The sequence below is a fragment of the Narcine bancroftii genome, chromosome 1 (genome assembly GCF_036971445.1).
Source record: "Narcine bancroftii isolate sNarBan1 chromosome 1, sNarBan1.hap1, whole genome shotgun sequence".
In the NCBI taxonomy this organism is placed as follows: Eukaryota; Metazoa; Chordata; class Chondrichthyes; order Torpediniformes; family Narcinidae; genus Narcine; species Narcine bancroftii.
In genome coordinates this window covers 483029249-483057125 of record NC_091469.1, presented here as the reverse complement: position 1 = coordinate 483057125, position 27877 = coordinate 483029249, and the positions used below count along the sequence as shown (strand labels likewise).

General features: G+C 43.7%; 1 protein-coding gene across 1 annotated transcript in view; it reads left to right on the top strand.

Annotated features, from left to right (window-relative positions):
* The window catches only part of LOC138761557 (vasoactive intestinal polypeptide receptor-like), a 57359-nt gene that overhangs the window by 11308 nt on the left and 18174 nt on the right, over positions 1 to 27877 (top strand). The window contains exons 4-8 of the mRNA XM_069933909.1: positions 2926 to 3029; positions 13033 to 13130; positions 18185 to 18317; positions 21814 to 21967; positions 26853 to 26913. Coding sequence (XP_069790010.1) covers positions 2926 to 3029; positions 13033 to 13130; positions 18185 to 18317; positions 21814 to 21967; positions 26853 to 26913 — 550 coding nt within the window. The remainder of the gene's footprint in view (positions 1 to 2925; positions 3030 to 13032; positions 13131 to 18184; positions 18318 to 21813; positions 21968 to 26852; positions 26914 to 27877) is intronic.

Genomic DNA, 27877 nt, shown 5'->3' with positions numbered 1-27877 from the left:
TCATAACCATTGTTACCACCTGCATATACATTGAAATTCTTGCTTGCTACATCTAAACTGGTACCTTGTTTTAAAGAAAACACTGCAATATCGTACATTGAATTACAGAGGTAACAAGTATAAAAGATAGATAATATTCAGTTGTGTGGAAAGAAAAAAGTGGCATAACAATGATCCTTCTGTGGTAATGGAACAGTCCTTGCTTAATGTAGTGGGAGGAGGGGGGGGGGGAGGTTCAAGACCCTGTTGGAAGTCTGGAGAGTGGGAAGCAGAGTCCCAGCACTGATCCGCAGGGCCTAATCGCCTGGTCCTATAGCTGACAGATCTCTTCAGGCTTTAAATGGCCTTTTTAAAGGAGCTGATGGTGCTTTGTAAGTAAAACTCTGCAACCGCGAGGTCTGTGGCCAAGATGGCAGCGCCCATGCTCGGCAGTGTCCACGAGGGGTTGCAGACTCCAAACTGGCGCAGGGCAGTCACCACCCCATTGTGAAAGGGGAGCGCGGGAGATGACCCTACAGGGAATGTGACCACGGCAGTGGACCCGCGAGGGGCTCAGCCGCTGAGGGACCCACACCGCTTGTGGTTGGGGGACCTGCACAGACCACTGGAGAACCAAGAGCCGGGATTCACGAGAAGGGCTCCCTCTTTTAATCTATTGACTGCGTTTTATTGAACAAGCACACATTGTATAGAGAACACAAGCTTACCAAATATGTACATTTCCAAAAATAAAACAATAGTGATAAACCCCTTCCCCCCATACAATGTTGTCAGAATGACAAGTAAAAATCAAAGAACTCTAACTCCCTACCGAAAAACCCTGGGATGTTTTGACATAAAATTAAAGGTGGGATACTTCTGCTGAATCTATAAATGTTACTAACTAAAGGAAAAAGCAGGTACATAAATAAATACATTCAATGATCAAAATAAACAGACTTAATGAGCATGAAAATAGTCCATAAAAGGAATCCAAATTTGTGTGTGTTACACCTGATCTTTTCTAAATTAAGGCAAGACATGGCATGACCACTGGGTACTAGTGGGTGGAACAGGATCTTTCCATCTCAGTAGGATCACTCTTCATGCCATAAAAGTTGTAAATAGTATGACTTGACGATCAGGTAAAGAAAATCGCTTGTTAATATCATCTAACGCTCCAAATAAAGCCATTAAAGTATTAGGTTCAAGATTAACACCTAATATTATTGATAAAACATGAAAAAATCTCCCTCCAATAAGGTTTAAGAGCTCGACAAGGCCAGAGCATACTTATCAAGGTTGTTTTCCCCTGTCATTACATCTGTCACATCGAGGATTAGATCAGGAAGTACACGAGATAATTTGTCTTTAGACATGCAAGTCCGATGTACAACCTTAAGCTGAATAAGAGAATGTCGAGCACATAGTGAAGAAGTGTTAACTAATGTAAGAATCTTTGAGATGGAAAACTGTAGATTATGCTCCCATGCTCTTCTAATCTTATCGAAGGAAACCCAGTATGATTTTTGAAACCATATATATAAAGATTATTAAACACTTCTGGAAGGGTTGTAATTTGAAAATCACATCCAGTGTTAGATTCACAAGTCGTGGGAAAATTTGGTAATTGGATCGAAAACATTGAATACCATTAAGCCGAAGTCTTTCTGATTGTGTTGGAGGTTTGGATCTGGAACTCAGGTTGCCAGTGGATTGAACAGGAGTTGGTGAGGCTGCAGAGATTGCGGGAGCGCTGGAGGAGGGTCCATGGACACTCAGGGACTCTGAAGGGACTCTTCCCTTGCTGTAAGGGGAGCTGGGTAACACTGGTGACTGTCTGCCTTAGAGGAAATTTTGTGTAATATTACATGTTCTGTTCTATTACACAGCAATGAAGAAAGGAATATGGTATCTTGGAATAAAAACTGTTTGTAACAATATAACAATTATGTCACAGAAACAGGCCAGTTGGCCCTTGTAGTCCATGCTGAACACCTTCTCCCACCTAGTCCCATTGACCTGCGTCATGTGGAAGTGGCATTAACTGTAAAATTCAGAAGATATTTAGACGGGAGCAGGGATAGGAAAGGTTCAGCAGGATCTGGGCCATTCGCAGACAAACAGGACCAAATTAGTAAATGGCCCGTTTCCAAAGTTCAGATTTATTGCCAAAGAATATGCATGATATCACACAACCCTCAGAATTTTTTCCCCTCCTGGACCAGGCAGAATTTCTACCTATTGGTCTGGCTTTTTAAAAAAAAAAATGTACTCAAGAAAAGATGCTGATATAAAAAAAAAAGAAATTTAAACAAGAAGAAAGTGCAAGCTAACTCTGTGATGCAGAAAATAAATATTAAGAAAGAAATAATGTGCAAAATAAAAGCCCCTGACTGAGTCTCGTCAAAAACAATGCAGGAGAAACTCAGCACAGATGAAGGTACATAACAAACATTTCGGGGTTGAGTCCTTCAATGTCTGATCAATATGTTTTAACCCCCTCTGATAGAGTTTGTTGTTGGGGAGTCTGATGGAGGAGGGGTAGCAGCTGTTCCTGAACCTGGTGGTGCGAGTCTTGTGGCACTGACATCTCTTTCCTGATGGCAGCAGCGAGAACAGAGCGTGTGCCGGGTGGTGCGGATCCTTGATGATCGCTGCTGCTTCCCGACGGCAGCGTTCCCTGAGAGAATGTTCTCGATAGTGGGGAGGGTTTTGCCTGTGATGTCTTGGGCTAGGTCCATGTGGAACATGGACGATGAATACTCCATCCGATGCAGCTGTGGAAGAGGCTGTTCCTCTACTACACTGCTCTATGATCTGAAAATGAAAGCTTACCTTTATTGGTTCCTGTCATTTATTTATGTGGTGATAAAAGCAACTTGTTTCATCACTCTTGTTCTCTGCCCAAAACTAATTAACCCGCCCAAACTGTTTGCCTTGCAGCCAACATCAGCAGGAACTGCACCATTACAGGATGGACACAGCTCTCTGTCCACTATTTCTTGGCCTGCGGATATAACAAGAGCGGAGCTCCATCTGTTGAAGAGGTTTGTCCACCTCCAATCGCCAAGCCCGACTCGGAGTGGTAACCAATGACTACCTCTTGATCTCATCACGTGGACCAAGCGCCGTCTGGTGTTTCGAGGGCACTGGAGTAGAAACATAGAAATGTTTTGGCTATGCCACAGCTTCCCTTCAGTCTACCACAGAGTGAATGTAGGGCATTATCCCTGTGCAGTAATAGCTCGGGGGCTATTTGGTCAACGTGCAAGAAACCAGAAGGCTGGAGTCTGTGCTTTCATTCATTCCCAATAACTGTGCCTGATCTGCCCTGGTCCCTCCACTCCTCTTCTGTCTTCGTTCCTCTTCAGTGTCCGCTCACTCTCTCCCCCCCACCCCCCATCTCTGACGGTCTCTGCTCCCCAATGTTCTAAAAGTTCCTCTACTAGTTCTTTCAAGGCCTTCAATAATCTTGCTCCCGGGTAGAGAATCACTGCCCCCAACAAAAAGAAATTTCTACATCCTTCGTGTTCTTAAAAATGCTCTCCCTCTTGTCCTTGACTCTCCCACTAGTGAAAGCATCTTGACCCCAACCCATCATGATTTTTTTAAAACTTTGTCTTAAGATTGAATGCATGTTCTTTAGAAGAATGAAGATCAAAGTGTATGGCTGCCATTCTATTGGGCAATAAAATCAGCCTTGCTTATTATTTCCTTATGGGTTGTATTTTAAAGGGCACACCAGAACACTAGGCTGACAGGGAGCTGGGATTTTCTGGTCACCTCTATGATGGGGGGTGGGGGGGCTTCCTATCTGCACAGAAACTCACTGAGTGCTGCTGCCCCAGTTGTCCGCACCCCCCGCCCCCCCACCCACATTAACTGCCACCTTTCTCCAACATCACCAAACACTGGATCAACAGAATCCTGATCTACTGGCTATGTGTCCTTTCTGCTGGCCAGTGAGTGATCACTGGCTACTGCTTGATTTTCTTTGGCCAGTGAAGACTTGTTGCCCTCTGTCAGTGCGCTTCATTAGTCGGTGATCTGACTGAGGTCATTCACAACCTCCTGTGTTCTCTCTCTTGCTCCTGCTTTCTCCCTTGTTCTCTACAAGGCCCAAGGGTGTGAGGACAATTAAATGGGTCATGTACCAGTGAGGGCCAAATGCTTCCTTGCTGCAGCTGAACAGGTATTTGTAAAGAAAAAACAAAATCCTACACTAATAAAGAGTCAATAATCATGAAAGATGATAAATATTCACACTCATCCTTGTGCAAAAGAGTGACTTGCAAACAGCCCTCATTAACCTCACTCTCCTCCCCATCGCTCCAACTAGAAACCCCTTCGCTCTGTCAACCTTGCTTCGTGTGACATACTCTCCAATTCCAGCAACGTCCAGGGTAAAGCTCCTCTCCTGTGTGTAGGACAAGTGCTGGTTAAAGGCAGAGACTGTTAATGCCGAATTCCCCACTGGAAATGAACATTGAGGCAGACTTTCCCCAAAATTAAAAATCTGTAGGAGGAAGCAGATGAAGGAATAATTAAAACACAACAGGGAATTGGGCCAAAGAATTGGAAGGATCCTTTAGTCAGAACGGATTGCCTCAGATTGAATGGGCTCTGTGACATTGTACAGTGAACCAATCGCATTTTTTTAAAAATCCTGATTCCACTGGAACAGGGTGGGGTGTATTTAGACAAATGGCAAGAGTTGCCTCAAATGTTTGAATTGAGAAGAATAGGAAGGGTTCTTGCAGAAACAATAAATTTTAAGAGGTATTGATGAGTTGTTTCCAATGGTAGATGAAGACTAGAACTAGGTGATACAGCCTCAAGATTCAGGGAAGTAGATTTGACGGAGAGTAGTGCATCTGTGGAATTCTCGGCCCGTAGAAGCAGTTGACAGTTAGACAGATTTTTGCAGAGTAGGGGAATTAAGAGTTCTGGGACAAAGAACACAGCACAGTACATGCCCTTCAGCCCATGATGTTGTGCTGACCTATGTAAATCTACTCCACAACAATCCAACCCGTCCTGGCCTCACACCCATAACCCTATTTTTCTGACATCCATGAACCTGTCAGTCTTTTGACTGTCCTTGTTGTACCAGCCTCCACCACCACCCCTGGCAATGCATTCCAGGCACCCACCACTCAAGAATTTTAAGAAAAATTTGCCTCTGACATCTCCTCCAAACTTGAGCAGATGTCCTCTGGAATTTGCTGTTGTCGCCCTGGGGAAAAGATGTTAGTTGTCCACCCTATCTACACCCTCGTGATCTTCGGCACCTCTCATCTTCATTGCTCCAACCTTGCTTCATTTGACATGTCCTCCAATCCAGGCAGCATCCTGGATCCTCCTCTCCAATTGTTAGGTCTGCTTTGTTCATGAATGAGTGAGACAAACACCAGGCTGAGTCGAAATCAGGGTTCTTTGTTCTTTATTACCGGATTGTAACACTTGCGACTAACCATGTTAGTCGGAGAATGCATTCTGCCGTTATCAGCAAAATGGTGATTTTTTTTATACCCTTGGATATGTGCTTAGAACATCATCATATCATTACTTGTCCAATGACTAAAACTGTTGCTATCCTTTCCCTGCTAGCTTCCTGCCTCTCAATCCATCAATGTCTCTCTTATCTTGTAAGTACAAGGATGCATTCACATCTTGTTACAGCCCTGTACATTCCCATCTCATGATGTTTTACCTAACAGGAGTACAAGGACACCTCCCCTTCTTGTTACAGCCCTGTACAGGGTAACTCCCTACACATTCCCATCTCATGATGTTTTACCTTACACAATGCATTCACAACCTTCCGGTAATGAGGTGACCAGAACTGAACATAATACTCCAATTATGGTCTCACCGGAGTATGAAAGAGCTGCAACGTTAGTTCACGGCTTTTAAATTCAGTTCTTCACTGGTCTATAATTCCCAGATTTCTCCCTTTGTTTTCTCCTTGAACAGTGCCTATCCCAAGGCCAGGAAGGATACAAAGTTCATTGTCAGCACCCTAGCAATCTCTTCCTTCACTACCTGGTGTGTATCTCATCTGGTCTCAGATCTATCCAAATATTAAGAAGATTGAACACTTCCTCTTCTTAACCTTGCTATGTTCCATCCCATTAGCTTGTTCTAATTGACCTCGCATTCACTCTCTCTAGTGAACACTAAAGCAAAGTAATCATTTAGGATCTCCCTTACCTCCTCTGCCTCCAGGCACATGTTCCCTCCCTTATTCCTACCCTAATTCTTGTCATCCTTTTGTTCTTCACGTATGAGTAGAAAGCCTTGAGGGTTTTCTTCACCCTACTTACCAAGACCCTCCCGTGTCCCCTTCTGGCTCTCCCAAGTCCTTCAAAAAAATGTACAGGGTTTTAGGTCAATTGGGTGTAAATAGGGCGACACAGGTTCGAGGGCCAAGTGGGCCCGTTTCCACATTGTATGTATGTGTGTGTACATACATAAATATAAATTCTTTGTCATTGAATGGGAGGATGGGGTGAACAGTCGACCCTTGCTCTTATTTCTTGAGGAGAAGGGATTTTCACTTGTGCACTTCCACAATCAGACAGAAAACCGTGATTAATAGGCTTTAGCCACCTTAAAGAGTCAGCATACCTTGCATGTGGCTGGCCTGGTTCTAAGGCAGGTACTGAGGGAGAGCCTTTATGGGGATATTGCGAGGGAGGAGACACCGGTTCAGGGGGAGGGCCAGCCCATACAGGTGTATATATGCATCTATGTACAATAGTGGTAGCACCACAACCTGCAAAAGCCCAAAACCTCCTACCTGAGGTTTTGCACTAGCAACATTTTCCATCCATGTAATTGTATACTTTGACATAAAATTTGAAATTACAAGCAACATCGGTACTTGTTTCTAGAGCAGAAAATTAATGATGGCAAAAGAATTCATTTCATATTTCTACCTTTGATTGCACAGTCAATAACCAGACATTCCTCAGTGAGGCCCTATCTCCTGCAGAATTTCATTGCCAGCTCGAACCCAAGGGAGTTTCGAGGTGAAATGTTCCACTACTGCGTGGCACCTGCCCTGTTTATAGGACCAATAAATCTCCATTTGTCTGCAGTGTCAATAAAATAGTTGCACATCAGAAGGCAGTGCAGTTGGCTGAAGATCTGAGTCATTTTAATTCTGACTGTTAATGTTCCTTGTCACTAGTTCTTCCAGTTTAAAATAATCCCCACAGTTTTCTTGCCTCGTGTCTGCCACAACTCCACCCAAAAGGTTTATATGAAACTGATTACCATAGCAAACAGCCCAGGATTCCTTTGATTGCAACTCTACGACAAGATGTGTGCAACCAGTTGTCAGAGTTCTACAGCATGGAAACAGACCATTCGGCCCACCTTGTCCATGCTGACTGAATTAGTCGCAGCTGCCTACATTCAGCCCATATCCCTCTAACACTTTCCTATTCGTGCACCTATTGAAATAGGTTTGAAATGTTGCCATTGTACCTGCCTCTGCCATTGGTTGTTCCATTTCCACACCACCTGATGTAGTTTGGGGTTAGGGGAGCAAGGGGAGGTGCAGGAGATAAAATGTTGTTGGGGTGGGTGGGTGTGGGGGGGGGGGGGGGTAACTGTTCTTGAACCTTCAGGCTTCTGTACCTTCTGCCTGAAGGGAGCAGCGTGAAGAGGTTGTGACCCGGGGGTGATAGAGGTTCTTTATGATGTTACATAGAGCAGTACAGTACAGTAGAGGTGCTTCAGCCCACTATATTGTACTGACCTGTGTGAGCCTAAACCACAACAATCTAACCTGTCCCTACCTCACACCCTTGGATCTTGTGCCTATCTAAGAGACTCTTGAATGTCCCTATTGCACCAGCCACCACCACCACTCCCAATGCATTCCAACCACCCACCACTCTCTATATGGGGGGTTGGGGGGCGGGGTGGGGGGGGGGGGTGGAGAAAAACTTGTCTCACCTCACCTTCATTAGGTGTCCTCTGGTATTTGCTGCTGTCTCCTCAACAGAGTGCCGGCTGACCGCCCCATCAAAGCCCATCATACCCTAATACAGTAAAACCCCCTGGTATCCAGCACTTACGGGGATTAGTAGATGCTGGATAAGTGAGTTTTCCAGTTGCTTGAGACTCTTACAATGCCTAACTAGTACACCTTCACTAAGAGTAAACGGTTTAAAAGGCAGAAGACAGTAGAAAATGCCAAGTAATTTGAAATAAAATCCAGAATTGTCGTCCTTAATAATGTAAAGTTTACCTTAATCAGGTAATTTATTCCTGTAACTTACCAAATTACAGCAATAATGGTAGCAAGGCAATAACATGGAAATCGGATCATTTTATAAGATTGGACAGGTGGCAGACTGAAATACAAAATTGTACACCTTTGGAAAAGATTATATCTTCTTCTTTGGCTTGGCTTCGCGGACGAAGATTTATGGAGGGGGTAAAAGTCCACGTCAGCTGCAGGCTCGTTTGTGGCTGACAAGTCCGATGCGGGACAGGCAGACACGGTTGCAGCGGCTGCAGGGGAAAATTGGTTGGTTGGGGTTGGGTGTTGGGTTTTTCCTCCTTTGCCTTTTGTCAGTGAGGTGGGCTCTGCGGTACAGTTGAAGGAATTGTCTTGGAAATTTTTGTGATTTGGCAACCGTACATGGATTTCATTGGTAAAAGTCCACATTTCCTGCTCCTCCCAATTGATATTTAGAAGATAAAATAATTATATTAGAATAATATGAATAATGATTAATATATATTCAGGTGTTTTTTTCTTTTTCTAATTTGGGGAGAGGGTTGAGGGAGGGAAGAAAAGGAAAATTTTGAGTATCATTTTGCATCAATCTTTATTGTATTCTTAGCTGAGTGAGTAATTATTTCTATTTGGTGCAAATGAAAAAAATAAAATTCTCGAGAAAGAGAGCAGAGTCACTTGATAAGCACATGGTGTATTGGCCTTTGGGGGATTGAGTGAGGTCATGTGGCAGTTTTCTATAACTTGGAATATTGTGTTCCATTCTGGTTTTGGAGAGGGTGCAGAGCAGATTTAGCAGAATGTTGCCTGGATTGGAGAACACGTCTAATGAAGCAAGGTTGACAGTTAAAGGTTTTCTCTTTGGAACCACGAAGGATGAGAGGTGACTTAATACTTAATACGATTATAAGAGGCATCGATAGGGTGGGCAGCCAGCACCCTTTTCCCAGGGCAACGGTAACAAATACCAGAGGATATCTGAACAAGGTGAGTGAAGGATAGTTAAGAGGAGACGTCAGGGGGTAAGTTTTTTTTTACACAGAGCGTCATGGGTGCCTGGAATGTGTTGCTGGGGATGGTGGTAGAGGCTGGTACAATAGGGACATTCAAAAGACTCTTTGATAGACACACGGTTGTAAGAAAAATAGAGGGTTATGGGTCTAAGGTAGGAAGGGTTTTATATTTTTACGTAAAAATTTTCCATCCATGTAACTGTATATTTTGACATAAAATTTGAAATTACAATGGTTACATGATGATTTATCCCACCTTACCCTCCCTCCTCTACCCCCACTAAAAGAACACAGTAGTAGAAATAGATATAATGTATAGTTAATGAAAAAAAATTAAAAAAAAAGATAATATTATTCTGGATTGTACAAAGGATCGGCTCGCACATTAGGATCTTAACGGTATATAGCAACTTGAGGGAAGAAGATTATTACAGGTTTTAAGAGGCCGGAAGTACATTTTTACATATTTATCCCTGCACTTTGCATACAAGGGCACAAATTTGAAAGAAAATTGCATATTTATTTCTTAAATTATATGCAATATTCTCCAAAGAAATATAACTTTGAATTTCCGTGTTCCATCCCTCCATACCTAAACGAGACACTGATACACTTCCTTGCCACCACTACTGCTACTTTCATAAATTTCACTTGATAAAATTATTATTTTAATTCAGGTTCTGTTCCTTCTATGTTCCCCAATAATAAAATAAATCTGGATTTTGTGGAAAACAATGCCAGTAATCTGTTCTAAAAACTTGCCTAAATCAACCCAGAAGGTTCTAACTTTAGAACATAAACAAGTAGAGTGTAAAATTAGTTCCTATTTCTTCACCTCATCTAAAATATTTATCTGATAAATCTGATTTTTTTTAAATGCAATTTTTGTGGTGTTAAATATGATTGATGTAAATAATTATATTGAACCAATCTACACCTTACATTTATAATATTTGTTAGACAGTCTTGACAAAGATCTGCCCATCTTTTCTCGTCAAGTGTAATGTTTAAATCTCCCTCCCATTTCTATTGAGATTTTGGAACTCCCTGGCTAATAGTGCCTGCTAGTAATAAAATATTTTTTTTAATATAGTCTCTTCTAGTAAGAACTTCCAACTCACTACAAGCTGGTAAGTACATTGTCGAACCTAATTTTTCCAGCAAATATCTTCTCAATTAAAGATGACAGAAAAGTGCATTCTGGGTTATTTCATATTTCCTTAATTGTTGAAATGACATCAATTGGCCTTGTTCATAACAATCTTTGACATTTTTAATACTATTATGAGACCAGATATTTAAAAATTGATTATCTTTAGTAAAAGGTTGTAGCGGCTACTACGGTAGAGCTACAAACACATGCCAGAGTAGTCAACTGAAGACTGATTTATTCAGGGTTTACAGGCTTCTTTTATCTACTGTGTCCCCCGGCTCCACGGGACAAGGTGGGATGTCACTATGAGGTTGCTGCCGATCCTAGGGACCGGTAGGTTTAAATTTAGCCTTGTAAGTGTCCCGCGCCTTCTGGCAGGAGACTCGACAGCTCATCATATTGCAGTGCACGTATTATGGTTCTGCACACCCACAGAACCACACCAGTGACCGTTCACATTGCCGTGCTGTCTGCCAGCTCTGCCCTCTACACAGCTGCTACAAGGTATAAGATTATTTTAAATTAAAGGTGTCTTGGGTGATGTATTTTTTGTTCTAGATAATAATCAAATGTTTAAACAAACGTGCTTCTTTCACACCAGTTATTAACATTGAGTCCCATCTATATTTAAATTCCTCTGCTAATACTTCTCTTATTTTATCCATCTCTCTTTTGACTCATGCTGGTTTTCCTGACCCCTCAAATAAAGAAGTAAGAAATCTCAATTTAGCCACTTGATAATAATTCTTAAAGTTAGGAAGTTGCAAACCTCCCCGTTCGTATTTCCATGTTGATCTTTCTATAGATACTTGCATGGCAATTGAAATCCAAGCAGGTCTAAAGAACAATTGATGCAGTTAAAAATTATTCAAATGTGATTAGTTATAAAACTCAAGAAATAAATGAAACTATTTAAAAAAATTATTCTAAATTATATAGTTCAGGCACCTTAAAAGATGATAATAAAATAGATATTTAACAAGGATAAATTTACCTCCTTCAAACCTGGAAGAACAAATAGATTTAAGTGCACAACTTAGACAATCAGAGGTAAAGGCAGAAATAGGTTCATTACAAAGTAACAAATCTCTGGGGGAAGATGGTTTTCCACCTGAATTTTGTAAAGAATTTAAAGATTTATTGATCATTATTTTCTTGGAAATGTTGGATCAAACATATAGAACTCATACTCTTCCAGATTCATTTTCAATAACAATGATTATTGTGATACCAAAAAAGATAGAGATTGTTTAAAACTTTCTTCTTGTAGACCAATCTCATTACTGAATGCAGATTATACAATACTGGCTAAAATATTGATGACTAGAGTTACTAAATTATTGCCAAAATCAATAAACATGGATCAATCAGGATTTGTTAAAAGGAGACAGTCAGTGGACAATATAGCCAAATTAATTAGTATTATACATGCAGCACAAAAAAGGAAAGATCTAAGTGTAGCAGTGGCACTAAATACGGGGAAAGCATTTGATAGATTGGAATGGGTCTTTTTGTTCAAAGTACTAGACAAATTTGCGTTTTGACAAACTTTTATGAATTGGATCAAGGCATTTATATAATGATCCTAAAATAAGAGTAGTAACTAATAGACAAATATCTGATCCATTTTATTTGATGAGATCCAGTTGACAAGGTTGTCCTTGGCTTTGTTTATTTTAGCTACAGAGCCACTGACAGAGGTAATTAGGAGTGATTTAGAAATTAGGGGGTTTAAGGTTGGTCAGGAGGAGTATAAAATTAGTTTATTTGCAGATAATATTTTGATATATCTGGCACAACAGAGACTTGCTTATTCAAATTACATTTGAATTTGGAAGAATATGTTAAAATTTCAGGTTATAAAGTAAATTAGGATAAAAGTGAAGTTGTGTCCCTTACAGAAGGAGATTATATTCTTTGCCAAAGAAATACTCAATTTAAATTGCCAAAAGAGGCAATCAAATATTTAGGGTTCTGGGTAGATAATAATTTAAATGATTTATATAAATTGAATTATTTACCATTGCTTAAAAATGTCGAAGAGGATTTAATAAAATGGATGACCTTGCCATTAACATTAGGAGGTAGGGTTAACTGTATTAAGGTAAATATTTTTCACGGATACAATATTTTTTTCAGACTTTACCAATATTTCTACCATAAAAAATTTTTCAGGAATTAAATAAACATAAGAAAATTGGAAAGGGAAGGGTTAGATTGATGTGGAGTAGGTTTACATAGATAGGTACACCATCATAGGCTGAAGGGTCTGCACTGTGCTGGAATGTTCTATATAAGATCATCCGAGGCACTCAAGATGTTGCTACAATGACACTCCAAGAGCTGGTGGAACTCAACGGGTCAGGCAGCATCTGTGAATAGTAACGGACGGATGATATTCAGACTATGACCATTATAGATTCTGCTTGATCCCAGAGTCTCTCACATTGCGTGTTGCTCCAGCTTTTCCCCCCGTGTTGCCAGGGTTTCCGGACTACTGGATGATAGGAGTCTTACTGGACCAGCATGGTGGAAGGTGAAACTCGGGGATTTCTTTCTGTAGACGTGGACAGACCTGAGGCAGTATGAATGATTTGGGTCTTCTCCCTCCTTCCCTTTCTCCTCAGGCACAGTTCTACAGAGCGCTGAAGGCGGGTTACACCTTTGGGCACAGCTTGTCCCTCCTCTCTCTGACAGTGGCCATGATCATCCTCTGCATCTTCAGGTAGGATGCCAAGCCCGTTGCTTTGGGCTCAAGCCCACCTTACACCAGCAAGACTTTTCCCATTGGCCTGAGAGATCTTTCATTCTCCCAATCCCTGCTATCCCAAAATGGCAGCACTGCTGCCTGCGCAAACTCAGCAGCGCAGCGAGTGAAGAAACAGTGCTGGTAAGCAGGGTTTTACTGCCTGGTCCTGATGCCAATGGGCTGGAAACAACCTATTTAGGAAGCCAGCAGTATCTGTTTAAATCCTGCAACTACAAAGGTCTGTGCTCGAGATGGCAGTTTTTGCGCGGGGCAGAGAAACCACGAGGGGTTTGCAGACTCTGGGGGAGCGGCGAACCAGGGCAGAGCACCAGAAATGGGGAGAACACCCCCCCCTTTCCCACCCCAGCTCCGTGAAGAGGCATAGATGATGCTGCAGGATGATGACCCTAGTGGAGTATCAGTGAGGGGCCCAGCAGTTGGAGGACTTACACCAAGCTGCGGGCTGCTGGAGACTGGCTCATGGGAACCAGGTATCTGAACTGGTGCTGAATAGAAGGAGGGCCTCAGAGGGCTGAAGGCTTTCTTATTGTGTCGGAGATTTGGATCTGGAGCTCCAGTTGTGGAAGGATTGAGCAGGGGTTTGTGCAACGGCAGAGGCTGCAGGAGAGCTCGAGGCAAATCCATGGACACTCAGTTACTCTGGGGAAAATGTATTTTACTTCTTTCTCCTATTGTTAGGGGCATCGGGCAATGCTCATTGGCAACTCTTTGTTTGCCTTACGACAGACAAATGTTGGAATATATCATGTATGTTACAATTTTGCGTTCCTTTGACATTCAAAGGAACTTTGGGGGAAAAAAGGAACCTTGCTAGAGTTCTTTGCTGACACAAACAAATTTGGGAAACATTTGGAGCTGAAACCAATTTAAAAGCATAATTTAAAAAGAAATAAATATTTCAAAGTTGAGTTTCTCATTTCCTCATTTCCTATTGATGGGACCATTCAACCCAGCAATCCCAGACTTGAAACATCCCTTCCGCCACATTTGACTTGAATCGTGAGGGGTTTGTCCAATCTTCCTACCGAAAACTAAAGGGCAAATATTTAAGGTTGAGGAACAAGCTGTCGGAGATTCAGCAGATGGACAGAAGGGCCTCTTTCTGTTGGTCCGTGGTAGAGGTGGGACGATTACTTCAAATAAGCAATGACACAGATCCATGGATCGGTGTGGTTTGAAGAGATACGGGCTAATGCAGGCAAATGGGACAAGCTTTGGTGGACACCTTGGTCAGCTTAGATGTTGGGCTGAAGGGCCTGTTCCTGTGTCAGTATCTGATGCTATAACTTCATTCCCCCTCATTCCATGAACACCCCTCCCTGGTTCTCCTACCACTCAACACATTCCCAATGAATCTACCAGCCAGCAGGTCTTTAGGATGTGCAAAGAAACCTCCGCGGTCACAGGGAGAACGTTCAAACTTGGCCCAGGTAGACAATAGTTGATGTATATCATGTATATTATATTTGTATGTCTTGTTACGTGAGTGTAGGACAGTTGCATTGCCTTTCTGAACAAAGCAAAAACCTACCTGGAGACCAAACAGGGGACTGGGTCTAGAACAATGAGTGTGTTGCACTATCCACCTGCCTGTTGCTGGTAACTTTTTGTCTGCCTCCATTTCTTCCTCTGGAAGTTTGTTCTTTCTTGCCACTATCCTGTGTTTAAAAATGTCGTCCTCCAATTCCCTTTAAAACACTTGGTGGTTCTCAACCTTTTATTTCCACACACATTCCACCTTAAGTAATCCTTTATAAAGCACAGAGCCCCTATGGTGTGGACCTTTATGTGAATGGGGGGAAAAAAATAGTTTCAGAGCCACGAGGAGAGGTTTAAGTGTAGGACACGTGTTGCCTTTAGGTAACCGATGTTCGATAAGGGCAGTTTGGTTGATGTAAAAAATGTAGACTTTGGCAATAATTTTCAGTATCCATACGGCAAGCTAGTTCAAAATTTGGAAGCCCTCGTGACCCACGGCAGATTGGACCTTAAACTGGCTCAGTGGCCTGAAAAGGGAGAGGTTGGGTGTGTCTCTGTGATTGGAAGGCAGTTACCATTTGGGTTCCACAGCCCTCATTTTTCAATCCTCCCCAGCTCCCCACCCCCTTCGCGTCCTTCCTCCTGTCAGAGTGCAGCTTTCTCAGCCTTTGTCTTCATCGTCACTCCAGCTATCTCTTCCCTTGATTCCTGTAAATACCTCAAGTTCATCCCCTCTGGTCCTGGGGACTTGTCCATTCTGACATTTTACACGTTCGAATGCTACCTTCTTTCTCAACGTTGGCCACTCCAGTGCATTGGGCTGCTCTACGATGTCCTCACATTCATCAAGGACACTTTCCCTGGTGACACTAAAGCAGCAGACCTCCTCGACTTCCTCCACTACAGGCACCCATTCCCCTTCGTCCTTGAGCAGTCCTATCCGCACTCTGGTCACCTTCATGTATATGAAGAATGCCTTGGAGTTTTCCTTAATCCTACTTGCCAAGGCTTTCTTGGCACCTATCTAGCTCCTCTGTCCCTTCTTTCAAGATGAAAGATTCCTTTATTGTCAGATAATAAAAATGATGAAATATTGCACAAAATGTCATTCAAGGCAAAGATTTGCCATCAGCAAAAATTGTCCGGCGCCCCTTAGAGAAAGGGAAGCAAAGGATAGTCCACTGGGAGTCACTGAGTGTCCGTGAATTCGCCTCCAGCGCTCCCATGGCCTCTGCAACCGCAGGGCCTTCAGTCCGAACCGTCGGCAGCCCGAGCTCCAGATGCACAGCTCTGACATGGTCCAGAAGCCCTCTCGCATCCCAGTTCTGATGCCACGTACATTTTCAGCCAGTCTCCAGCAGTTCGCAGCCTGGTGCGTGTCCTTTAACCACAGTCGCAAACAGCCTGCCGTCTGCATTCTTCATCCTCGGAGCCCCTTGCTGGTCTGCTGCCATGGTTACCAACTCCTCTAGTATTTCTCAAGTGGGGGTGGGGGATGAACTCCCATTTTCTGGTTTCCCACACCAGTCCTTTTGCTTCCCTGGAGTCTGCATCCCATAGAGGCCACTGACATCTAGGGCCCGGACCCTGTGGTCGCAGGATTTTAAAATAAACCACCATCAGCTCTTTACAGGCCTTATAAACTGTACGGAGCTGACGGCAGGCAAAGAGTAACATGAGTCTTTACATGGGCGAGACGAGAGAGATGATCGGGGACTTCAGGAGAACCAGGAACAACCACCCTCGATTACACATCAACGACTCTGTAGTAGAGAGAGTAAAGAGCACTAAGTTCCTTGGAGTTCACTTAACCAGTGGCCTATCGTGAACAATCAACATCTCCCTTGTCAGGAAGGTGCCACAGCAACTGCACTTCCTGAGAAGACTGAAGCAGGCAAGGCCATCATTATGTCAACCTTCTACAGGAGGTCAGTTTGATGTGATAGAGCGACAGCTGCCGTTCCGAGTGCAGGGTCCCGTCAATAGCCCGAAACACCGCTCCTCGCTTCATAATAAGTGAATAAATTGTTGTAGCTGAACTGTTAGTGCCAAGAAACAATTATAATTAATGTTTAAGGCATTGGTGAGGCCAGCTATTGTGTTCAGTTCTGGTCTCTAAATTATCGGAAGCCTATAGATAAGGTGGAGAGGGTGCAGAGAAGATTTCCAAGGATGTTGCCTGGCTTACAGCATCTAGAGTGCAGAGAAAGATTAAGGAGACTGGGACTTTATTCATTGGAACTTAGACGACTGAGAGGGGATTTGATGTTTAAAATTATGAAGGGAATAGATAGACTAGACATAAATAGACTCTTCCCCTGAGGGCAGGGGAGGTTGGAACAAGAGGAGAAATGCTAGAGGATGCTTTTTCACTCAGAGAGTGGTGGCAGAATTGAATGATCTTCCAGAGGAGATGGTTGTGGTAGGGTCCCTTCTGTCATTTAAGAGAAGGTTGGATGTGTACGTGGATGTGAGGGGGTTGGAAGGTTATGGGCGGAGAGCAGGAGGGGGGAGTTAGTGGAGTTGTTCAAGTGAACCAGTGCGGACTTGAAGACCCAATATGGCCTGTTTCCGTGTTGTAAACATACAGTCATATGGTTATTATATTTAATGAAAATTATAATAAATTGCATGCCATGTCTGTCACCAAATGTGAAACCCAGTGCCAAATTGCAGATGCCAAAATGTCAGAGGGGCTACAAAAGTAATTTTTTCACCAAAATGTCCTGCGCCAAAATATCTGGTGCCAAACTGTGGGCACCAAAATGTCTAATTCCACACAATAACAACCCGGCGTTGCCAGGTTAGAAATCACTCCACTCAAATCCTTGACTTTGGCAATGAACTCTACATTGTCCTTCCAAGCGAAGAAACACTTCTCTTGTGAATCTGTGGGGTCGTCTACGGCATCCGGTGCTCCCGTTGTGGCCTTCTCTACGTCGGAGAGACTGGATGCAGACTGGGAGATGGCTTCACTGAGCACATCGACTCTGTCCACATCAACAGCAGGGATCTCCCTCCCAGTGGCCAACCATTTAAATTCTGTGGCCCATTCCCCGCGCTGAAACATCCGTCTGTGGTCTCAGACACTGCCAAACCAAGGCCACCCTTAAATTGGAGGTGCAACACCGATTATTCAGCCTGGGAGCTCTCCAGACACATGGCCTTGACATCGACTTGTCTGGTTTAGCCAGCCCATTCCTCGTTCTCCCTCTGTCTTCTTTCCTCCAGCTCTCCACCCCCTTCCCTCTCCATTCACAGGGCCATCCCCCCCTCCTCCTGTTTGCTGGTGTGTTCTACCTCCATTATCCACCTCTTACCTTTAAGCCTGTTCTCCACCTACCTCTCCCCCCAACCCCTGCCTACATTTTGCTCATATCTTGACCAAGGACTCTAGTCCAAAATGTTGGTTATGTGTCTTTGCGACTGTTTGACGTGCTGAGTTCCTCCAGCATTGTTCTTTTACTTTTATGATGTCTACGTTGTTCATTTGGGTGCATTATTTAATCAACAGTGTTCTCTTTATCCAGCAAGTTACACTGCACTCGGAATTACATCCACATGCACCTCTTCATGTCATTCATCTTGAGAGCCATCGCTGTCTTCATCAAAGACCTGGTTCTGTTTGAAGCTGGTGAATCAGACCATTGTTCCATTGCTTCGGTGGGTATTATAATTCTTCCCATCAATCCTCGTTAGGTTAGATTTATGGTCATGTAATAAAAGAGAAATGTAATATTACATGAAATTGCCGTTAGCCTGCCATAAGGAAGACCGAGATTTGCCATCAGCATTGACGCGTCCCTTACAGTCAGGGAAAGAGAAGTTCCATAGATTCACCTTCAGCGCTTCTGCAGTCCCTGCAGCTGCACTGTTCTCTCATTCAGTCCAAACCATCAGCAGTCCAAGCCTAGATCCAAACCTCTGACGTAATGAGGAAGCTTTCAGGGTCCATTGGGAGCCCACCTTTCCATCAGCATCCTCTCCGGCCCCCAGGAACCAGCCTCCAGCAGCCTGGGGTGAGTCCCTCGGCCTCCAGTCGCCAGCAGTCTGCAGCCTGCATGGGTTCCTCACCTGCAAGTCGCCAATAGCGTGTGTCCTAAAGCCATTGTTTCAGAAGAAGGCAAGTCTTGAAAAAGAGTACTTTGGTTTTAAACCGCACCCGACTTTAATAGAAGGCACTCTTCTGATCATTTCCCTCGAGTAGTCCCACTTGCAATCTCACTGAAGCACCACACAATGTGACAACTTTGGTGTTCATGTACAGAGCACTGTGCGAGGAGCACTCCCTGCTGTTCTGGACTCCTTGAGAAAGGGTATGAAGCCAGGAAGTCCACAGATACGGTGATGGTAGTAAATACACAAAGTTGCTGGAGAAACCCAGCAGATCCTGCAGCGTCGATAGGAGGCAAAGATACATAACTGACGTTTCGGGCCTTACCTTGATGAAGGGCTTAGGCCCAAAATAGTGGATGCTGTGGGACCAGGTGAGTTTCTTCAGCAACCTTGAGAAAGAGAGTCCCGGCTTTGGAGATGGGCAGAAGATGAGGGGATTGGCCCGCGAGGAGAGATGGAGGCAACCGGGACGGATAAAATTGTGAAAGGAATAGACAAGGTAGAAATGGGGGAAGTTGCTTCCACTGAGAGGTGAGACTAGAACTGGGCAACACAGTCTCAAGATTCAAGGGAACGGTTTAGGATGGAAATGAGAGTGATTCCATAATTTCAGCGGGTCACCCGAAACATTGTCGGCCATTTATTTCCCATAGATGCTCCATGACCATGCTGTTCTCCCTGTCACCGTGTGGGATTCCCCCCCCCCCAGACCTCAGGATTCCTCCCACGTCCCAAAGACGTGGTCAATGGGATAAATGGCTGCAGTAAATTTCCCTTTACTGCAGGTCATTCATAGAACGATGGGAGAGGATAAGGTAAATTGAAGGGAAAATTGATGGGGAGGCGAATGGGGTCGATCTATGGATCACGGGAGTATGGAGAATGGGTGGCGGACAACATGAAGTCTGGAATCCGCCCTACAGACTGAAGAGGAGTGCTTCTCCGCACCACACCCAATTAGCGTCTTCAGGTGGTCTCTCCTGTGCGGAAGAAACCACACAGTCAACACAATGCACTGCCCTACGTTGGGAGAAATGCTGCTTCATTTGGAAATATCATTGGTGCCCACGAACATAGAATCTGCAACACAGTGTTGTGCAGACTTAAATCTACAACCTACTGCCTAGAATTTCCCTTCTGCATGACCCTCCATTTTTCTCAGTTCCTTGAATCATCTCTTAAAACACCCTATTACACCAGCCTCCTCCACCATAGCCAGCAGTGCATTCCATTCACCTGCCATGCTCGGTGTGGGGGGAAAACCTGCATCCCCCGGGTGGTGGGAAGGATCAAAGTTATAAAGGACATCAAATGTTCAAGTTTATTGCCATGGGGATCAAGATACATTGATGGAAGTTGCTCTCACCCTCCCAGATTGTAGGGAAAGAAGGCCCAACCTTTCCTGATAACTCAACCCAGCAACATCCTGGTGAATCGCCACTGCACCCTTTCACTAATGACCTTCCTATAGCCGGGCAACCAGAATTTGGTCTCACCGATGTATTGCTCTGTGGTGGCTCCTTTGGGATGAAGCCCCACTCTAGAGACTGGTCCTTGGCACAGTGCCAATGCACCACCACAAGTATTCTCTTTCAGCCATGGCGGTCAAATTGAGACCCTGCCTGCCCTCCTCCCCGCGACTGGCCGTCAAAACATCCCACGGCCCCATTTCAGAGGTCTCCCTGGGGTCCTGGCCAGTATTTATCCCGGGTTCATGTTACTTGCATGGGGTTGGAGTTGGGGGAAGAAATCTGATCAGCGTCACTGCCCTTTCCCTCAGTCCTGACAGTGACTCTTGCTACTGGACAACCTTAGGATGTGCTGAGGTTACTCTCACCGACACAAGCTCTTCAAACGATCGTGAGTTTATCATCATATGCAATTATTGCACTGAAATCCTCACTTGCTGCCGTATTTTTTGGGGGAAAAATAATATAATTGCAATTTTAATTGAGGTAAAAATGACAATAAATATGAGATATTCACAACCATGTAGGAGAAACTCAGCAGGTCACCCAGTATCCGTGGGAAATGAAGGATTACCAGCGTTTCGGCCCTGACCCCCTTGTCAAGGAATAATCAAAAACAGGCTGGTGCCTGAATAAAGAGGTGGGGGTAGAGGAGGGAGGAAGGGGCTCAGGCTGACAGGTCAAGGGTGGATGCAGGTGGGAGGGGAGGAGAGAGAAAAGCCGGGAAGTGATGGGGGGGAGGGGGTAACTCTGAATGGAGAGGGAAAGGAAAGAGGATAGGGAGCTGGAGGAAAGGAGACAGAGTGATGGGGAAAGGGGGAAACTCAGCAGAGGAGCTTGATGGAAATTGGAGGAGACGGTGTTAGTGCCGTCTGGTTAGGGAGTGTTCCTCCAATATGCGGGCAGTACACGGAAGGGCCACATATTGTAGGAACAACACTTCATCTTGCATGTAAGGGCCAGATTTTTAAAAAAAATTTAGACAAGCAGTATGTAACAGGCCATTTCAGCCCATAAGCTTGTGCTCCCAATTGGCCTACAACTCCCGGTACGTTTCGAACGACGTGAGCAAAAGCAGGCAGGTGCCGGAATGAAAAGGTTTGGGGTAGGGAAGAAGGGGCAGGGAGAGGCGAGAAGGCTGACAGGTAAGAGTAATTCATGTTTTCCTCATTCCTGACAAAGGGCTCAGGACCAAAACATTGGTTTCCCTTTACTTCCTGTGGATGCTGTGTGACCTGCTGAGTTTCTTCAGCATGTATGTGTGTTGTCCTCGACTCCAGCATCTTCAGAATTTCTTGCTTAATTGGTATTCACACTGGTCGTGTGAGAGGCGAAGCCCCGTGATCTCGGTCGAGCACAAAGTCTTGACTCCATCCATCCCAATGTCCAGTAGGACGGCATCAGAAATATTGGCGGAAGCCTCAAGGAGAGCGGTGAAGGTTTGAAAGGGATAACAGGCCCTCCCATCCCCTGCTGGGACAGAGGACAGGATTATGAGGAGACTACCTTTGTGGGATGAAATCTAAGCTCTGCTTCTGTCCCAAGGTAACATCTTGCCCCCTTTTTCCCTCCAGGCTGGTTGTAAAGTGGCGATGGTCTTCTTCCAGTACAGCATCATGGCAAACTTCTTCTGGCTCTTGGTGGAAGGCTTGTACCTGCACACATTGCTTGTCATTTCCTTCTTCTCAGAGAAAAAGTACTTCTGGTGGTACATCTTCATTGGCTGGGGTAGGTACACATGAATGCAGGTCCATATGTCAGACAGTTTGGCAAGGAGTAGCCAAAATAAGACCCAAGGGCCATCTGCAGCCCATTGCTCATTTTAGTGGCCTGTTAGAACATAGTCTCTAACAATAAATTGAACGATGTAGACATTGCATTACTTAGTTTCAACACTAGATGTCGCTGTCATTGTGAATAATACGAGGCTACCATTGCATTACTAAGTTTCAACACTAGATGTCGCTGCTGTGGTTTTAAAGAGTTATTGTATTCATTTAAATTGAAATGAATAGCAGAAGATACAGAAATGCACATTGTAATGTGTGAGCACGTCAATAAACCTCTGCAATGTCAACAGTTAAACTGTTCAGTAAGGTCATATAATTACTTTGATAGAAAATGAAATTTTGATGACACAGTGGTTTCTGGTCTAAAAACATTGTTTTTTTTTCTTGCCTTGTAACTGGCTAAAAACTACTGGGCCAAATTGTTTGGCCCTGACTCTTTATACTTTTCTGTATATGGCCCACAACCAAAACAGTTGGGTTTTATTTTCCCTGAGTAGGCTGTGAAGGATTGCGGAGAACTTCTGCTTCGCCCCATACTCTAAACGTTGGTTAGCCCTTCCTTCCCGTGGATGCTGCGTGGCCTGCTGACTTTCTTCAGCACACCTGTGTACTGGCCTTTGACCCCAACATCTGCAAACTCTCCTGTTTAACTCCTGTTTTTTTTCGCCAAATTGATCCCAGAGATGAAGGATTAGCCAATGAGGAGAGATTGGGTTGCCTGGGAGAAGAATGAGAGGGGATCTTTGAAAAGCATCTATAAATGCCATAGATAAATTCCAAGGGCCTGGCAAGATAATTCCTCAAATCTTGAGGGGATTTAGTGCCAAAAATGTAAAGCGTGAGCAGAGATATTTACAATGTCCTTTTCCGCGGGTAAAGTGCCAGAGGATTGGAGCTCTGAGAATTATCCAAGAAATTATAGGCTGGCCTCAGTACTAGGTATGTTATTGGAAGGTATTCTAACAGATCGGTTTTACAAGTATTTGGATAGCCAGGGACTGATTAGGGATAATCAATATGGCTTTGTGTGTGGTAGGTCGTGTTGAACCCATCTTGTCGAGTATTTCAAGGTTACCAGGAAAGTTGATGAAGTAAAGGCTGTGGATGTTGTCTACGTGGACTTTAGTAATGCTTTTGACATGGTCCCCACGTGGGAGGTTAGTCAGGAAGGTTCAAACACTTAACATCCACGATTAGATTAGACATTGGCTTTGTGAGTAAAACCAGAGTGATAGCAGATGACTGTCTCGCCGACTGGAGGCCTGTGATGAGTGGTGTTGTCTCAGGGATCGGTGCTGGGACCATTGTTGTTTGTCATCCATATCAATGATCTGGATCTTAATGTGGTAAATTGGATCAGCAAGTTTGAAGATGACCCTATGTTTGGTGGTGCAGAGCAGCCATTCTCACTGGGGGCCACACAGCACATTTAAGAGGGGTCATGGACTGAAATTATTTTTTGTTATTTATGGTAGGAGAGAAGAACAGTAGAAATAACTGAACTTGACTGCTTCACAGGGAAGGGGCCTATCAATTTTGAGCAGAGTCTTAAGAGAGCCATAGCCAAAAAAAGGTCGGTGGGGGGCAAAGGGGGAGTGTTGGTTGGGTGTGGAGAAGGTCAAGAAATTCAAATTCGGGGGATGTCATGTAGGATCAACATGCAAGGACTTGACTCCCTTTGTAAATTAGTTTTTAAAAAGTGTTAATTATGTTTTAAGTTAATTAATCCCTTTAAATATTTTTAAATACTTCTACTTTGTATTAAAAATGCTTCTGAAAAAAGATAAATTACCTGCAGCTGTATCTGGAGCCCGACAAGAAGAAGAGATGTGAGGCCAACTTTGACGGCGAAGCAGGGAGCTAGCGCTCGGGCTGCTCCCCAGCTGAGGGGCACTCTGCTGGCTACAGCAGAGAGATGGTGTCAGAGAAGTTGTTGGACCTGAACTGCGCACGCGCGAGAAGGTACAGGACGGAATGCAACATGTTGAAGACAGGGTATCGACTGTGGAAAATACAACTACTTGCTTAATTACAGTGAATGAAAGAGAAAGTAGATGTTCTGGAAAACTCCAGTAGAAGGAAGAATATTAAAATAGTAGGCCTTCTGGAAGGAAAAGAAGGTCCAGGTGCAATTTGCTTCTTCAAAAATGAATTCCTGAACTTCTGGGAGAGCAAAATTTTGAAAATCCAATTGAAATTGAAAGAGCTCAGAGACCAAAACCTCTTCCAAATCACAGACTCTGTTCTATATTAATTAAATGTTTATGTTTTCAAGACAGAGAGAAGGATTTAAGTCTTGCTGTGAGAGGGGCAAGGGAACGGCAAGGCCCTCTTTTATGGGATGGAAATAGGATCTTTCACTATCTCTACTGAAGAGAAGGAAAGAATTCAACCCAGCTAAGAAAGCTCTTTTTGAAAGCTACGTTACCCTGGACACCTGGGACCAGAAGTGATGCCATTGCGACCCTGTGAAGCATGCAAAGAGCGCGGGGCTTTAATTGGAGATGATGGGAGCCCCGCGCCATCTTATGGGCAAGTCCCTAGCTGCCCTGGGTTCTGCGATTCGGCCCATGGTGTTGCATGGCCGCTTGGCCGGCTGCACCAATGGCGATCAGGCCCGCTAAGTTTTGTGGCCACTCGGTCCACGAGTGTATTAAATGCACCAGGGGAGTTGAGAAGAGAGGGAAGTGCTATTCGCTGCGAGATAATGTGTGGTTTTTGTGACCTCAGTCATAACCTGTAAAATGAGGGAGGTAGTGTTGTAAACACAGGGCAGGTTTTCCTTTATTTAAATATAGTTATAAGTGTGGGATTAAATATTTTTTAAATGTCTATTCTATTTGGATTGCTGGAGGAGATGCATACTGACGTAGGATATTAAACAATGGAATTAGGAGGTGACTTGCGGGGGGAGGTAACGGATGAGTAAATTAATGAAGTTTGTAAATTTTAATGTTAATGGATAAAACGGACATGTAAAAAGGAAGAGAGTGTTAACACATATTAAGAAAATGGGAGTTGATGTAGCTTTTCTTGACTGAAACCTATTTGACTGAAAAAAGAACACTTGAAATTAAAAAGGGATTGGGTTGGATATGTAGTGTCTTCCTCGAGCAAGGAAGGCTTTCAAATCTTGCAGCGGGATCTGGACCAGCTGGAAAAATGGGCTGCAAAATAGTAGATGTAATTTAATGTGGTCGTGTGTGAGGTGTTGCATGTCAGGTGAACGGAATTGAATTGAGTTTTTGTGGTGCATACTAAAATACAGAAAGAAGCTTGGTTTTGTGTGCTGTCAAGCTAAGTCAGCTCAAGTGTGCAGGGTGTCATGTGGAATGCATTACCAGAGGTGGTGGTGGAAGCCAGTACATCAGGGATATTCAAAAGACACTTAGACAGGCACGTGGATATTACAAGAGAAATTGTGGGTTATGGGTGAGGTGGGGGAAGGTTTAGATTGTTGTGGAATAGGTTTACCTAGACCAGCACATTATTGTAGGCCAAAGAACCTGTACTGTGCTGTAAAGTTTTGTCAGAATTAGAATTTGTCACGAAATCTGTTGTGCTCTATGAAATGGAATTAATGCCAGTGTATGGAATAGGTATGATAGTTGGCAGAGATGCCATAGATCCCTCAATACTGCCACTCGATAGGGTGGTTAACAAACCTCTGGTATGTTGTCTTAATCACAAATGACTTCAAGAACCATGATGTAATGTTGCAGCTCCATAAAACTCTAGTTAGACCACACTTGGAATATTCTGTTCACTTCAGGTCAGCAAATTACAGGAAGGATACAAAAGATTTGGAGAGGAAATTTACCAGGATGTTGCCTGGATCAGAGAACATTCCTCGTGAAGCAAGGTTGACAGAGCTGGGGCTTTTTTATCTTAGGAGTGATGAAGGATGAGAAGTGACTTAATAGAGGTATAAAAGATTGAGGAGCTTAGATAGGGCGGACAGCCAGCATCTTTTTCCTGGGGCGACAAAATCAAATACCACAGGTCTTCTGTTTAACATAAGGGGAGACGTCAGAGGTAGGTTTTGTACACAGAGTAGTTGGTGCCTGGAACACCTTGTCAGAAACGTAATGCAGGGAAAACAACATACAAACAGGAGCAGGAGTCGGTCACCTCGCTCGTCTAGACTACTCCACCATTCAATGATCATGGCTGCTCTGGCTGTACCCTGTGACCCTCAATTCCCTGTGATAGTACAGATTCTATCACCAATGTGTCTATGTACAGATGTACAGAGGGTCGTGTAGGATGACTGTGATTGGTTGAGAGTGTAGCCACACCTACTGGCAGGTCTTAAAGGATTGCTCCTAGCCAGACCAGGTCATTCTGGACTGGTCGACCTACTTGTGATATGCTCCAGTCTTTTAGTTAATAAAAGCCTTGGTTTAGATCAACAAGTCTTTGGTTCTTTCGACGCGCATTACATTCCCCATCTAGACAACAGTACCCCTGTGATCCAGAATTTAAGCAACCGGCAAAAAAAATTGCAGGAAATAAATAGGTAGAAAATATGGAAGTTTAAAATTGGCTTGCCTCGCCATTAGTTCACAATCTCAAGTAACCTGAAAATTCGCTTATCCAGCATCTACCATTCCTCATAGGTACTGGTTTATGGGGGTTTACTGTATAGAGAAAATTAAAATTTTGAAAAATAGTGCAAAGGCGTGTTCTTTAGTGAATGTGAGACGCATCTAAGAATGGGATTAGGGATGGATACTTTGGGTAGGGGGGGATGTGGTGTCGTTTGACATGACTGCTCTGTCCTGCATGAGGTCTAAAGTGAATTGGTCTGTGCTCTTCCACAGGGACTCCACTGCTGCTCATTTTCAGTTGGATCATCACCAGGGTACATTTGGATGATGATGGGTAAGTGTGTGAAGTTGGGAAGATGGCAATTGCTGCAGTTCTATGGACCCAGGGATTGGCGCTATGCTGTGTGGTCTCTTAAAACCCACAATAATGATTACAACTGTTAAAAACTATTCAACAGGATTAATTTATAACTCCTCTGCCACTATGTGGGCGTCCTTGTGCACCTCAGCTATTCAGTGCCTAACAGGCCTTTCAGCCCATCTTACCTATGCCAAGTCTGGGCTCATCCCATTGGCCTACGTTTGATCAATATGCTTCTCGGCCCTTCCTATCCACAGATCTATCTAACAGTCTTTGTGTGTTCAAGTTTATATAAACGTCCTGTTACGTACCAGACAGCAGTGATTTTTAAAAAAAATTATCCCAGCATTGTGTTTAAAATAATATTTTTACCTGATAATAAATAAAAGTATAATGCTTCATCTAATTTAACTAACTTAACTAAATTTATTTACACTTATCTAACTGAAACCCCAAATATGCACGAATATATATGTGTGTGTGTGTGTGGACTACCCCAAGCCACTACAGGTCAAGGTCCTATTCTCAGAAGGCAGTTCAAAGATCGTTTTCGGAAATTCATTAATGACATGTGGGCTTTAAATTGATGTGACTTGCGGGCCTTGGATGAAATGAGCAGCTCATGAAGAGGGTGAAAGGGACCCGGGTGACAGAATGTTGATTAACTCACAAAACCCTTGTTGAGGTGCTTCAAGGAAATGTGCTTTTTAGACGAGTGCCAACTAAAGTTCCCTTCTTTGGAATAGGGGACATGAAGCAAGTGATGCTCATGAAACTTCCACATCCTTTTTTGTGGGTCAGCCAAACTCATGTCCTTCACTCTTTTGGATCACAAAGTGGTCTTCTCTTCCTCTAAACAAGAGAAGGAAATTTGACAATTTGTCTATAACCACACAGAGGTCAAGTGGGTTTCTCATTCCTACAAGGAGGTCAAAGA